The sequence below is a fragment of the Cavia porcellus genome, unplaced genomic scaffold (genome assembly GCF_034190915.1).
Source record: "Cavia porcellus strain 051 isolate PalLab524CR breed Dunkin Hartley unplaced genomic scaffold, mCavPor4.1 scaffold_5, whole genome shotgun sequence".
Taxonomy (NCBI): Eukaryota; Metazoa; Chordata; class Mammalia; order Rodentia; family Caviidae; genus Cavia; species Cavia porcellus.
In genome coordinates, this window is record NW_026947488.1 from 97,996,322 (window position 1) to 98,010,479 (window position 14,158).

The window sequence follows — 14,158 nt, forward strand, 5'->3', positions numbered from 1 at the left end:
AAATGTTAAAAATCTGTTTCTGCTTAGAATCTGATACAAATCTGTCCACGTGAAGTTTCTGGACCTAAATGTACCTCATTTGCTGCGTTTAACAGGGACCAGAACTGTGCTTTGATGTTTGCTGGTAGAGCTTTTTGGTTCACAGATGATAGTCTGGAGGGTACTCTTTTAGGGGAAACCCAACAAACCTGCTTACTTTTCAGCATGTAGGTCGCTGGCCTCACTCTTATGTTTTCTAGATGCCAAAGACCTTTGATTACATAGTTGATTTTCTTCTCCTTTGCAGGTTAAGCCATGTTCGACTTAAGACACAAAAGGTGGAAATACTAAGTTTAAGATTGGTCCATTTATTATCTTTGCCATCGTAAGTACATTCCTCCAGTTCTCAGCTTCTGATGCCTGGAACATCTTTTACGCTTGCAACATGTACCCATCTCCTGTCTCCTTGTCCGAAATGCTGGGCATTAGCAAACCAGATGCTTCTCAGGAAACAGTGCCACCGTGCAGGAGGAGAAGTTTGAGAATCGAGAAACTCACTGTGAACACTCAATGCTCGGTACAGTCCTCTGTTATATTTAAATAACTTGAAGCTTCTGATTTTAAACAGTATAAAATAAGGTACGAATTACATACAGTTTTAGAACCATTAAAAAAACATATCTTCAAGTAAACATGTATAGTATAAAATTTGCAAACCTTTAGATGAGTCATAAAATCTGGGGAATTATTGCTGTGAAATTGTTCTTTTTATTCATAAAGAACAACTTCTAAGGTATTTGTTTGTATTACAGGAATTTAGTTTTACATTGAATAATAAGTGGTAATAAATGAGTGCTCTCAGGGATCCAAGAAGAATAATTAGGAAAAACAAAGGTAAAAATATTAAAATTCTGATCAATATTTAATGGAATCAATTTAAACTTGATAATCAATTTTCAAGAAAACCTGATAGTTACTGTGCTTTATCTTTATATCCAATAACTGCATCAAACTTAATTTGGATCCTTTGTCTTACAAGTGCCAGGAAACGCTCAGGAAGGATCCTAGAAGAAAGATACGTAAAAATTAGGAAATTAATATCAAGTGCATTTGTAAAGTATCTTCTTTTAATATACATTTATTATGTAGCATGCATTCATTTGAGACAGGATTAAGAACTTTAACTCAAATCCATTTTATTCAAAGATAAATAGAAAGAAAAGAAGAAGAAGAAAAAAATAAGCTGGATGTGGTGGTGCATGCTTGTAATCCCAGCACTTGGGAGGCTGAGACAGGAGGATCACTGTGAGTTTGAGGCCAGCCTGAACTGCATGGTGAAACCTTATCTCGAAAACACTCAAGAAGAAGAACAAGGAGGAAGAGGAGGAGGAGGAAGAGGAACAGAAGGAGAAGGAGAAGAAGAAGGGGAAGAGGAGGCAGAAGAAGAGGAGAAAGAGAAGAAGGAGGAGGAGAGAGAGGAGAAAGATCATTAGTTGGGTCCAGTCTTGAAGAAATTTTTAAAATACAGACGGTTTGAAAAGTAATAAAAATGAGGCCAGAAAAATAATCAACATACTTCAGAAGCCATCTCAGACTGGAACAGATATGGTAATAAAGACCTAAAAAGCTCCTCGGAGAAAGAAAAGGTGATTAAGAATAAGGCAAAGAGCCTGAAGCTAACACTGGGAGTCTGAGGCCTGAGGGACAACTCAGTGAGACCCTGATTCAAAAGAGCAAAGACAAAAAGATAACATGGAACTTCCTGTGCCTCAGGCACGCTGGAGCCCCTCACACCCATTAGACCCAGCACCCGCTTCAGCAGACCCAGATGGCGAAGAACTCCTAAACACCACAAACTAGTTCAGAGCACTATTTTTAAAACTAGAAAACAAGCGATTACTTATCAGGGTCGTAAAAGAAAGACTAACTACTAGGTATTGAGAAAATGAGTAAAGAGCAAACAGAAATGATTAGACTATAATAAATGTGTAAATAATAATAAATGATAATAATAATAAATGAGTAAATAGCAAACAGCAATGATTAGATTAGGGTGGTGGAAAACAAATTAGAGAGATATAATCACATTGCCCCAAACGGCCTGGATTAATTCTAACTTGGGATTGATTATAATAAACCCAAGAGTAATCATCGGCAGAAGATTTTAACTGTAGGGATGTAAGTCCAGTGGGGGAATCTTCGTTTAACATGTTTTATTTATTTTTTACAGTACTGGGGGTTGAACCCAGGGTTTTTGCACCAAGCTACATCCTCAGGGCTTTTTATCACTTTACTTTTGAGACAGGGAGTACAAACAAGTGCCACCATGTCTGCCTATAATCTGCATTTCTCACCAAGTATGACATTTAAATCCACACAGAGTCCAATTTAACAAAGCATTTATTCAGTCGATGCAGCCTCTAACCAGAGGTTGCTTCCTGAAGCCACCCGGGAAAGAGATCGGGCCCTCCCAACTCGCAGACCAGGCCACTCATAATGTCTTGCACCACAAGACGGCTGCCCATGGAGCCCGCAGGCCTGCATTCCTCAGGGCCCAACCCACAGCCTGGCTCTCCAGTACACCGTAAGTCCAAGGGCTGCCTAGCGGCCAAGGCTCCATGCAACCCCCCTGACCCCACAGCATGCATCTGAGATGCTGATGTGAAAAGCATGTTTCAATGGAGGTTCTGCAGGCCACGGTGTGCCTAGCACAGAATTTCCCCCTCATCACCATCTGTCTCCTCAGTGCCCTCGCCTTGGCTAATAACCACAGTGCAGGAGAGAATCCTGAGTTCCTCAGACTTAATTCCTCTAAACTTCAGACTGAAATCAGGACATCCAGAACTGCCAACAGAAGAAAGAAGTTATGAGCAATTCCTCACATGCCCCTGACACGGGTTTTTGTCATGTGATTCTCACTCAACGCTATTTTCATTATGAGTAAATGAATGTAGCATTCACTTCACTGAATCTTAGCACCTTTCTTTTGAGACAGGGTCTGACTATGTAGTTAGGGTGACCTTGAACTCATTATGCAGCCCAGGCTGGCCATAGCAACCCTCCCGCCTCAGCCTCTGGAGTACTGGGACTACAGATATTCCTTAAATTTCTGATCACTTGGTTCATCATTGTAAAAACTGGGTCATGCTTGTCCACACCAACTGAGCCAACCAATCTTCACACAGCCAGGCAACAATACTAACCCTCTGGTGTAGCTGGGACTAATGACAGGTCATGGGCATCTTCCAAATTTTATTGTTTTATTTTCTTTTTCCACAGATGATGATCCTTTCTGTGTCTGCTCTGGCTGAGTCCATTTTCTTTCTCTTTAGACAGTGGCCCAAATTTGGGTCCCTTATTTCACAGGTTGGAATGTCATGGCTGTCTAGGGTCATGGCTGTCCAGGGCATGGCTGAAGGACCACACTCAACATTGCAGTTGAGTCTCCCATCAGGGTGGGGGACCTTGAACGAGCTGCTGGGTAGCACAGAGCTGTGGTCTCTCCTTCAAAAAGTGGCTATGATGGGACTTGCTCTGGCATTCTTCCCTGGGCCTTTTGTGAAGTTTGGGCCTTCTGTGAAGTTTAATGAGCTATTATACAAAAATATTTGTAAAGTACAGAACCACATCCGCTAGGGCAGTGGTGGGGACCCTTCCAGAGCCTTCAGCTGACACAAACAGCAGGCTGTGCACCCCTGCCCTAAGGTGTCCTTATCAACATTCCAGGAATTTCAAGGCTTAAGCCCTCGAGAATGTTCACATCACCATTTGCTGGTTTAAAATGCTCATTGCTAAGCTGCATTTCACAGAATGTAATAGAGTCTAAGTAGATCCCCGAGATCCGTACTGTGTTTAGATGCGATCTTACTATGCAGCCCAGGCTGGACTCAAACTTGGGATCCTCTTGAGTAGCTGGGCCTACAGGTGTACACCACTGTGCCCAGCAGCTGTGCACTTTTTTTTTTTTTTTTTTGTCTTTTTCATTTAATATCCACCACCAGCACCACCAGCCTTTCCCCTGCCACATGCTGTGTGTATGAATGGCCTGGGGAAGACACTTGGAGAAATACTAACGTGAAAGTGAAATTAAACACTGCACAAGAACTTAGAAAAAAGAACTTTAACTTGGGTTTCTACTACGTTTCTTTCCATTAAATTCATATTCTTTCCAAAAGGAAAAGGAGGAGGCCTAATTTTCTTTAGGGCAGGAGTGGCCTGAATACCTTTAGAAACATATACATTTGAAATAAATATACTCCCTTAGTTTTCAAAAGATCTGAGAGGATCTGAATACTACAGAAAAACTTGGTATTGAAAAGAAAGTGAATCCAGGAGCCAAAATTATACTTTATAATTCATATCATTTAAATATTCTGCTGAAAGACAGGAAGTAGAACTGCTCAGTAAAAATGCAAACAATATGCTTAGTTTTGAGCTTAAACCAATTGCCCTTTGAATTTAACCTGCTTACATGTGAATGGAAAAATTAACACCTGTTCATAAGTGTTCTCAGGAGCTCCTGTGTTAAGAAAATGTCTCAAATTGTGATGGAGAAGCTGGGCGTGGTGGTTCACATCTGTAATCGCAGTACTAGGGGAGGCTGAAGCAAGAAGATCACCGAGAGTTTGAGCCTGGGCTACACAGTGAGTTCAAGGACAGCCTTAACTGCACAGAGAGACCTTGTCTCAAAAAAAAAAGTAAGTAAATGTTGGAGACCACTACGAAGCAAAGTGGTTCTGAGCAGGATTTAAAATTAACTAATTGGCTTTCTATGTTTATCTGTGAGTCTGTCCTAGGCCTCGGCCCCTTGCCTAGTGATGGGAGCTGATTCCTAGTAAGTGAACCTCTATGAATCACTGGTCCTGGCTGAGGCCTGCAGTGGCCTGTGAGGCCAGAGAGACCTCAAAGGGCACAGCAGTGGACACTCTGGCTCCAACCCCAATTAACAAGGTAGAGACTGTAGCTGAAAAGATTACTCCTACAGTCTCACTTCTACCATGTCTTCATGATAAGACAGTGCTACTGAATTGACTTGATTCATGACTTGGAGATGTCCTTGAAGTGACTCCCAAGGTCCTGCTCATTGCCTGCACTTTCCTCAGTCTCTCCACCCTTTGTCCTTGGTCCTAATATAAGTGGACTGACCCAGAGAATCCTTTGTCTTTACCCTCGAAGCCTCGAGCTTAATTAAAGGGTTTTGACCCTTCTGGAGCCCTATAAATCATACAATTTGTCTCTTTTTATTTAACCTCCACCCTACACTCTTTGGGAGATCGGGGATCTAGGACAGAACCCGATAAGTAAGTAAATAAATAATAAAATAAAAATAAATTCATGGTGGACACATAGGAGATCTCATCTTTTTTCTCCCAACATCTACTTAAGCATGTTAGGAGCTCGGCACTGAGTCGTTGTACAAAGAAAAGTCAGACAGCAAGCACTAAAACAGGGCTTGGAAGCTGGACACCTGTCTCAGTTACTTTTCTTGTTCCTAAGAGAAAACAGCTGACACCCAAAGTTAAAGGAGGAAAAGTTTGTTTAGCTCACAGTTTGTTGAGGTTTCAGTCCGTATAGTTGGCTGCAGGGCAGGGTAGCATGGCAGAGGGGCATCGCAGAGGACAAAGAGTCCACAGCAGGCAGTAAGAGCAAGCAAGGGATGACCGCAACTCTTTTGTCCCTTACATCTGACTCAGGCTACTTACTTAGCGTGTGTAGTGCTGACACTTAATCATAGTGTCCTTGCGCCTAGCATTGCACGATGAATCAATTCCAGCAGCACACAGTCTAGACTCAGCCACCTCTGAAAAAGCCCCACTTACACCCACACAAAGCTTTGTGGGACATCTAGACACAAGCCATCCCTTTACCTGTGGATGTCAGGTATTTTGTCTCAGTAATGAGAGACAAGTAACTAAGACAATTATCAAGTGCCTGGGCCATGTTCAACCATGGTCTGTGTTTCTAGTTTAGGGGCTGGAAATTCAAACACAGGTCATATTTTGGATCTGTTGAAATTTTCAATCTTTAGGTCACTAGGTGGCAGGTACCTATCATAACACAGATTTGAGTCACAGTTGAAACGTTCTGTATTAAAATCTCTGAAAGTGAAATTCGAGAATCTATTTTAAAATAGGTTTCCCATGATCCTGATTCCCACTGACTTGGGGAAGCTTTAGCCCAGGCACAGGAACAAGAGATTTTGTCCCTTGGTGACCGAAGGACCTCTCACTGTTTCCTAAGTGTCACCCAAAATACTAAACCTGTAGCTCCCCATCTTGGTGACACAATTGAAGTAGCAGCAAAGTTGCTGCATCTTCCCAAGCCCACATTGTGCTTCACACCAAGTGGATCAGGATCCTGGAGGACAGGATCAGGCTCTGACACTTTAAAAACCTCCCAGGTTTTTAAACTCCATTGTGCACCAAAGTTCGGACCTACTGACATTTTAATCGGCACACAGATTGTCTGAGATCCTACTGAAAGGCCCATCCTCTCCCAGAGAGTCTGTATTTCTTTTCCTTTTGATACGGAGGATGGAAATCATGACCTCACCGTTGGCAGGCAGGTGTCTGTGCTGCTGAACTACATCCCTGCCCCAAGAGTCTGTATTTCTAAACAGTTCTCTGGGAAAACCAATGCTGCTAGTGTACGGAGGACACTGGAAGCAGTCAGGGGCAGGGATCTCTGTGACCATAACAGATCTTCAGCAACTCCTTTGTTGTGACTCCCCCAAAGTAAAATGTCAGTGCTGTCTGTGAATGCAGACTGACAGCCTCGCCATGGAATCCTTTCATCTCACTGTGCTGATTCCAGTACTTGAAAAATCCTTTAAAAGGATCCTGCCTCCCAGGCACTCAGGTCACTCATTTCTAAGACAAGACTTCCAGAAATACACAAGCAACAAAAACGCGTGGAAATGATCTGCTTCCTCTACCCAACAGTGATACTACTCTTATTTGATTGATTAACACCCGTCGTTCTAAAATCAGTGGCATCCATTCTTTTTATTACCTCAATTCCATTTAATTCCATGCTATCAATTGTCTAATTTTAAATGAATAAAAACATGCGGTAGATAAATGCTCATTTATACTTCTGACAGACATGAACTGCCTACCGTTTACTTACCTTTCCATCAAGGTTAAGAAGTGGATAATAGATGGGACGAAAATCATCTTCTGTTCAGTCAAGATGCCATTCATCAGCTTGTCGACCACTTTCTCAGGCTCCAGGATAGATCCCAAGCTGAAACCAGATGCAGGCATTAGGCACAAGCCCAATTCAACATAATGGCACATGAAAAAGATTTCCAGGGGGCTGGGGATTTAGCTCAGAGGCATAAGTGCCAGGCTTGCAAGCAGGCAGTCGTGAGTTCGATCCCTAATACCAATAAAAACAAAAAAGACAAAAAAAAAAAAAAAAAAAAAAAAAAGAAAGGAAAAAAGAAAAAAAGAAAAAGATTTCCGAAGTTTGGAGGGGCTCAAAAGTGAATGGTCAGATCACTCGTGCATGGAAAATGAAGATGATAATAACTTTGATGTTGGCCATGTCAGGCAAAGTTTCTGTGACAGTGAAACAGAGCAAGAATCAACTGATACACACACAAGTAATGCAGACCTCTTTGATTTAGATGATGAAGAAACCAGCAATGTGCATACATACTTGACTGGTTGAAATGGTACAAAATGGTCATGCAACTCAATGTTAGAACTAGGTATGAAAATATAGTGGGAATCTTGGCAGGGGTAAACCCTATTAAATGAAATGCCAGCATTGTCATTCTGTGTTGGAAACTGTAACAGGTGAAATGCTGCAAGATATTGTGAAATACACAAGTGCTGACATACAAATAAAATGTTCTGTATACACTGATATGCATACTGAAAAATGTATTTATTATGATACCTCATTAACTGAACTGAAAGTATTCATAGGTCTACTGTACTTAGCAGGGCTTTTGCATAGTAATCAGAGGAATATAGAAGACTTATGGAAAAGCAGTGGGTGTGGGCTTGAGGTCTGCAGAATAATGGTGACACTGAGGACAGTTGACTTCCTTCAAAACTGCCTGAGATTTGATGCCAGAACCACTTCACAAGAAGAAAAACTGATAATCTAGCTGATATTTGTTCAGTGTTAGAGAGATCTGTGGTTACCATCAAGCTACATGTCATCTGAATACATGACTACTGATGAGCATTATGCAGCCTTTCAGCTCCAGCAGCTCTAGCTTCAGGCAGTGTATTCCCCAAAAACCTTCAAAATATGGCAGATTCAGCCTTCAAAATTATGCCCTTGCAGATATGCAGATAAGCAGATATTAAACTTCTTTCTCCTTCTCCTCCTCCTCCTTATCTTTTTGAGGCAGGATTTTGCTGTTCATTTCAGGCTGACCTTGAACTCACTTTGCAGCCCGGGCTGGCCTCAAACTCACAGCAATCCTCCTGCCTCAGTCTCCTGAATGCTGGGCTTAGTGCCACTACACCCAGCTTGTTATGCTTTCAATTTAGAATTTTATCTGGAACTCTGCCACCAGGTCCTTATTCATATAGTAATAAACCAAATGATATTGTGAACAGACTCATTGCTCCTGTTGCCAAACTAACTGGAGTATGATATTTGACAATTGGTTTACTGGTTTCCAATTGATGTTACATTTGCTAGCAGAGCAAAACTTGACCAATACACACAAACAAAGCAGAAATTCCCCATGAAATTTTGCAATTTCTAACCAGAGAATTACATAATACAATGTTGGGTTTCAGAAAGATATAACATTGGCTTTATATAAGGCAAAGTAAAACAAACTGGTCTGCTGATGTCAACATTTCACCAGGATAGAAATACTGATAAGGAAACCTCCATAAAATGGAAGCTGGAGATGGAAACTTTCTGCAACAAAATGAAAGCTACAGTAGATGTTATGAAAGAGTTAGGCAACAACTGTGATGCCACTCGAAACACAAAGTATCAGCCAATTGTTACATTTTACTCAATCCTGAAAGTGTGCGGCATAAATAGTTTTACAGTTAACAAAGAAAATAACAAATGCAAGATATCACTGAGAAATTTTCTTAGAGGATCGGGACTGGAACTCATAAGAGATCATTTACAAGAGAGGAAAAACAATTTTTTTTTCTGCACAGGGAACTAAGTAAAAGCAATTGTGGAGCACACCGGTGAGCTGACGGGTGAACAGGCAGGACCAGCACCACAAAGACTACCACAGCAACAGGGAAACAAGAAGATGCCAGCTGTGCCCCAGAAGAAAGGGCAGGAAAACAGAACATAGGTGCTATCAGTGTAAGCCATGCTTGTGTGTGGAGCGTGCAGTGTCTTGTGTGAAGAGGCCTTGGGTGTGGCAGTGGAAGCAGTGCTTATTTCTGTGCTAGACTTTTGTTTGTGCTTACACTATTGTTCACATAGAATTTTATTTTTCATGTTACCGTTTAGGTTTTGTAAGCAAGTAAACAGCTGATGTGAAAATGCTGATGTCTGCTCTAAGCATTCATTACACATTTGTGTGAATTCTGCCTTGGCTGGACAGGGGAAGCAAAGATTATTTTGTCGTAGAGTTCTATAGGAATTTTTATTATAGTTCACATAGGAATTTATTTTGGATGTTATTTTCCAGGTTTCATAAGCAAGTACACAGATGATGGGAAAATGCTGATGTTTATTCTAAATGTGCAATACATATTAGGAATTTAATACACTAGTTTATTGATATTTTATGTTCCTATTATACATTGTATAAAAACCTCTGAAAAAATGCCCAAGACCACTGAGGTGTCAAGTATGTGCTTTAAAAAGGCCAAGACAGCAAAAGACACGTGCGGTCAGTGTAGTGCTGCGTGTATATGGAATGTATCAATGTCATGTGTGCAGATGGCCTTAGGTATGACAACTGAAGTAAAGATTATTTTTTTGGTAGAGTGCTATTGGTATTTTCATTGTAGTTCATGTAAGAATTTACATCTGGTGTTATTTTTTTAGACTTTGTACCTCCAAAAACAGTCACTGAAAATATTGATGTTTTAAACACTGAAGCAATATTAAAAATTTAATGCTTTTTTGGGGGATTTTTTCCTATTAAGTGCTCATTGTGTAATATAATAAAACTCATGAAATTAAAATTAATAATTCATCAATAGAAATGTTCTAAAGAGTAAATGTGGATGTTACACACCCACAATAATGTGTCTTTTTGACAAAATTCATGTGATGCACTGCAAGCTATGCCAGGTGTGGTGGCACAAGCCTGTAATCAATTCCAGCGCACAGAAGGCTGAGGCAGGAGGATCCATGCCCGAGACCAGCATAGGATACACAGTGAGTTCAAGATCAGCCTGGCATATATAGCACAATCCTGTCTCAAAAAACAAGGCAAAAGAAAATTTTCTCTTCACAAGCTGATTAGCTCACGTTTCTCATGATACAACACAAAACTCACTACCACAAAGATTTTTCTTCCAGGTATTTCAGAAATTAGGGCAGGAATAGTCCAGCAATGGCCAGGGGACCAATCTATCCTTCCAGATGGGGAAATTAGAGAGAATTTATCTAAGGGCCACAAAGGTCTTCTTGAATTTAACAGGCTGTCAATATATACTTTAAATAAAGTATTGAGGGCTAGGGATTTAGCTCAGCAGCACAAGTACCTGCCTGGCAAGTGTGAGGTTGTGAGTTCAATCCCCAGTACCAAAAAATTAAATTAAACTATTGATATTTAAATTTAGTTAACAAATATAATTCTTAATCTTTAGAGCACCAGATTTACGTCTGATTCTCATAAACTCCATGAGATGATTTATTACAGCCTTCCCTGGAACCTTGTCTCTTTGCAGTGAGTTACATGTTTAAACATAAGAACCCCTGAAGTTTGGTGGAGTCCTCGAAGAGAAACTTTGGATTCCAAGGCAAAAGAAACTATTTCAAACTTGGCTCCTTGGAGGCTGGCTCAATCTTCTCCCCGCAGGAATTTGACTGTGAGTAGCGTGGTGCGCGTTCTGCTGTTCCTGGGCTAGTTAAACAACAGCCTCCCTCAGGGGATGGCTGAGAGCCTAAGAAAACGGTGGGTCTCACTTAGCATCCCAGAGTGGATGGTGTTCAGTGAGGGGGCATGCTCTTTCCCCCAGAAGTACTACACTGCTTTTGCTTTCAGAATCAGCTCATTTTTAGGACACATCTGCACCCCGTTTAGCTTGGGGTGCAGGGCCCAGCAGGAGCCCTTTCCCAGGCAGGATGACAGCCCTGCCCTTGGACTGCAGTGGCCCCAGTTTCCGGTCACATTTTAGCAAGTCCCCGCAGGTTTAATTGGAGTAATGGAGTTTTGCCAAGAGAGGGCGCTCTTGCCTTGCAAGCCTGTCTTGGCAAGGTCAAAAAATTCAATGAAAACTAAAAAGTACGCTGTTTTTCACCCCCTGAAAAAGATTGAATTAAAAAAAAAAAGACTCAGATGTTATTTGAGCACCTAAATCTGAAAGCAACAGACAAAACTGTCAAGTTTTCTCTTCATTTGGTCGTAGTTTTAGTGGACTCAATCCTTTCTACTCCTTGAAGTTAAATCTTATTTGTTCATTTTCTTTTCCCTTCAGCGTGCAGTTAGGCTTTTACTGATTAAGACAGATGAATTTAAGCACTGGCCTGCTGAAGTATACACTCTGACCTCTGTTTTATTTTTCATCTGCTTTGAGGTGGGGCCTTGCGATGTTACCCAGCTAGCATCAATCTCATGGGCTCAGCAGAACCTCCCACCTCAGCCTCCCCAGGCTGGGAGCACAGGGCGCCCGCTGCATCCGGCTTCACTCTTACTGTTGCTTTCTAACAAAACTGTGTCTTATAAATGGACTTTTGGGGCCACAGCAGGAGTCCAGATAGTACAGTTTAAGAGTTCTCAACTTAACAGTGGCCCTGCTTCAGGTCTGAATTTCGGCTTCCTGGAGCTCCCTAGTGCTCTGGCCATGCTCACAGCCCCACCCCGAGCCACGTCCCAATGGCACAGGGGACTGCAGCACACCCCTTTGCAGGTTGGGCCTGCTACCTGCATTTCCACTTCTGGTATTTCCAACTTCCGGTGGGTTTCTTGGGCTCTAGTCCCATCAAGGTTGGGGGCATCATGGGGTGGGCTCATCACAAGTTAGGGGGATCCGTATTGGCTAAGATTCTTTGAGGGCCCCCAATTCTCAGCCTAATGTTGGCTTTCTACTTGGGCCACTTGGGTGGTGGCTGAGGCTGAGGCACACAGCATTTAAAGCAGAGCTTTCTCTCCTCCCAGGTGTCTACACTGAAGAGTTCTCCTTCCTTTCAAATATATTCTCACCCAGAGCAGCTCGGTTGGAAGAAAAAGGGATGAAGTGTTAACATCTAGAAGCTGAACCTCAATAATGCAATAGAATAGGTGCATCCATGTAAATACAGGAACAGATCATGGAACACGTTTTCAGGGAGAGGAAATAACGTGTTATTTAACGAATAACATATAACAGCTCACTAACTAAGCACTCTCTACTTCGGAGCTGTACCCCTAGAAATAACCTCAGTTTAATACATTCTCATGAAGCCAAAAACTCAAATGTAAAAACGCAATCATAAAATATCTACCAGTAGCTGCTCATTTTATTTTTTAGCACTGGCTTTGTGTCGTAGTGTTTATCTCCTAGCAAAACAAGTGGAAAAGAAGGTGAATGTGTATTTTCTCAAGGTTGGCATGGAAAAGATCTTTCTAAATACCTCCGAGAACCTAAAGGCCATGAGGGAAAAATACTTTTAGGACTTTTAATCCCAAAAATACACATTAGGGCAACAGGTAATAGGAAATTGGGTAAAAATGTGCGTGCGATGGACAGAAAGGTATGGGGAGAACAGAGCAGCTCAGGCTCCTCACCAAGCCCCCAGCTTGGCAGAGAGAAGGGAGCAGACCAGGACACATGCAATCCGTCAACGAAGTCAAATGGCTACAGATCACATTTGCAGGCATTAGCTAGACATCCCGGCAGAGCAAGAGGACGGCTGATGCACTGTACTGCGGTAATTAAAAGACCAGTAGAAGGCAGACAGATAAAGAGGTCCAGAGCAAGATGTGGTCCCGGCTCTGTGGGCCAGAACACCAAAGGGTCACACTCTGGGGGGAAGGGACACGTGGATATTTACAATTGTGCACCCTCTCACGCGGGCTTCTGGGATCTAACAGAAGGAGATAATTATCCAAATGTGAAAATACTATGCGCACAGGATGTTCGCGATAGCTTTGGTAGGTTAAAAATCCAGAAAACTGAAAACAATCTTAAAAATCTCACCAGGAGACACTGTAGTCAGTAACCTTATGGTAAAGGTCTGTTTTATCAATATGAAAAGATGCCTGTAATAGAATACACACAGAATAGCACTGATAAGCTTCTAGAGGAAGAGATGTCCATGAAATGAAATAGTGTAGAAGCAGTTTATTTACTGGTTCTAGGGCCTCATTAGTTCTATAATCCAGTTCCTAAAAATTTAGACATTTATTCTACACATAGAGACCACTAAAAGGACATTTATAAAAATGTTAAAGAGTAGTTTCCATTAGATTATGGAAGCATGAAAAGGAACTTTCTGATTTGTGATTTTTTTTGTAATGTTGGGATTTTTAAAAATATGCATTATTGCTGGGCGTGATGGTGCACTCCTGTAACTCCAGCACTTGGGAGGCTGAGGCAGGAGGATCACTGCAAGTCCGAAACCAGCCTGGGCTACAAAGTGAGCTCAAGGCCAGCCTGAATTGCATGGTGAAACCCTGTCTCAAAAAGACAAAAAAAAAAAAAAAAAAGTATGCATATGCATTATGATTACAAAGACACTAAATCTAGTCTCAAAGAGAGAAAACATTGAAAATTATACTCAGAGCTAACCTTTTGTGATTTTACTTTTTTTTTTTTTTTAGTATGTGTGCTGCCAAAGTGAACACACGTTATTTCATTTTCTAATCAGGGAAAGAGCTTGGCCCAGTGCACCTCTGGGAGGGTAACCCTTGCATTACCAAGGAAAGAGCTTTCCACATGCAGTCTTGGTCAGCTCCATCACAGTCACCTATGAAGCTTTCTAAACAGGACCCCTTCCCTCTCACCATCCTGCCCTAGCCAACCCAGAAGGCAATCATCTCTGGCTTGGAGACCCAGTGTGGGTCCCAGGCACTCCCAGT

General features: G+C 41.7%; 1 protein-coding gene and 1 long non-coding RNA gene across 2 annotated transcripts in view; one reads left to right on the top strand and one right to left on the bottom strand.

The window, feature by feature from the left end:
- Positions 1–327: 327 nt before the first annotated feature.
- Positions 328–14,158, bottom strand: part of Hsd17b11 (hydroxysteroid 17-beta dehydrogenase 11) — a 35,838-nt gene continuing 22,007 nt past the window's right edge. The window contains exons 6-7 of the mRNA XM_003469377.5: positions 7,108–7,224; positions 328–1,043 (exon numbers count right to left, since the gene is read on the bottom strand). Coding sequence (XP_003469425.1) covers positions 953–1,043; positions 7,108–7,224 — 208 coding nt within the window. The 3' untranslated portion in view covers positions 328–952. The remainder of the gene's footprint in view (positions 1,044–7,107; positions 7,225–14,158) is intronic.
- Positions 8,329–13,623, top strand: LOC106027605 (uncharacterized). Its single transcript, XR_001201191.2, has 3 exons — positions 8,329–9,282; positions 10,827–10,967; positions 12,257–13,623. It is a non-coding gene; the product is annotated as an uncharacterized LOC106027605 (long non-coding RNA).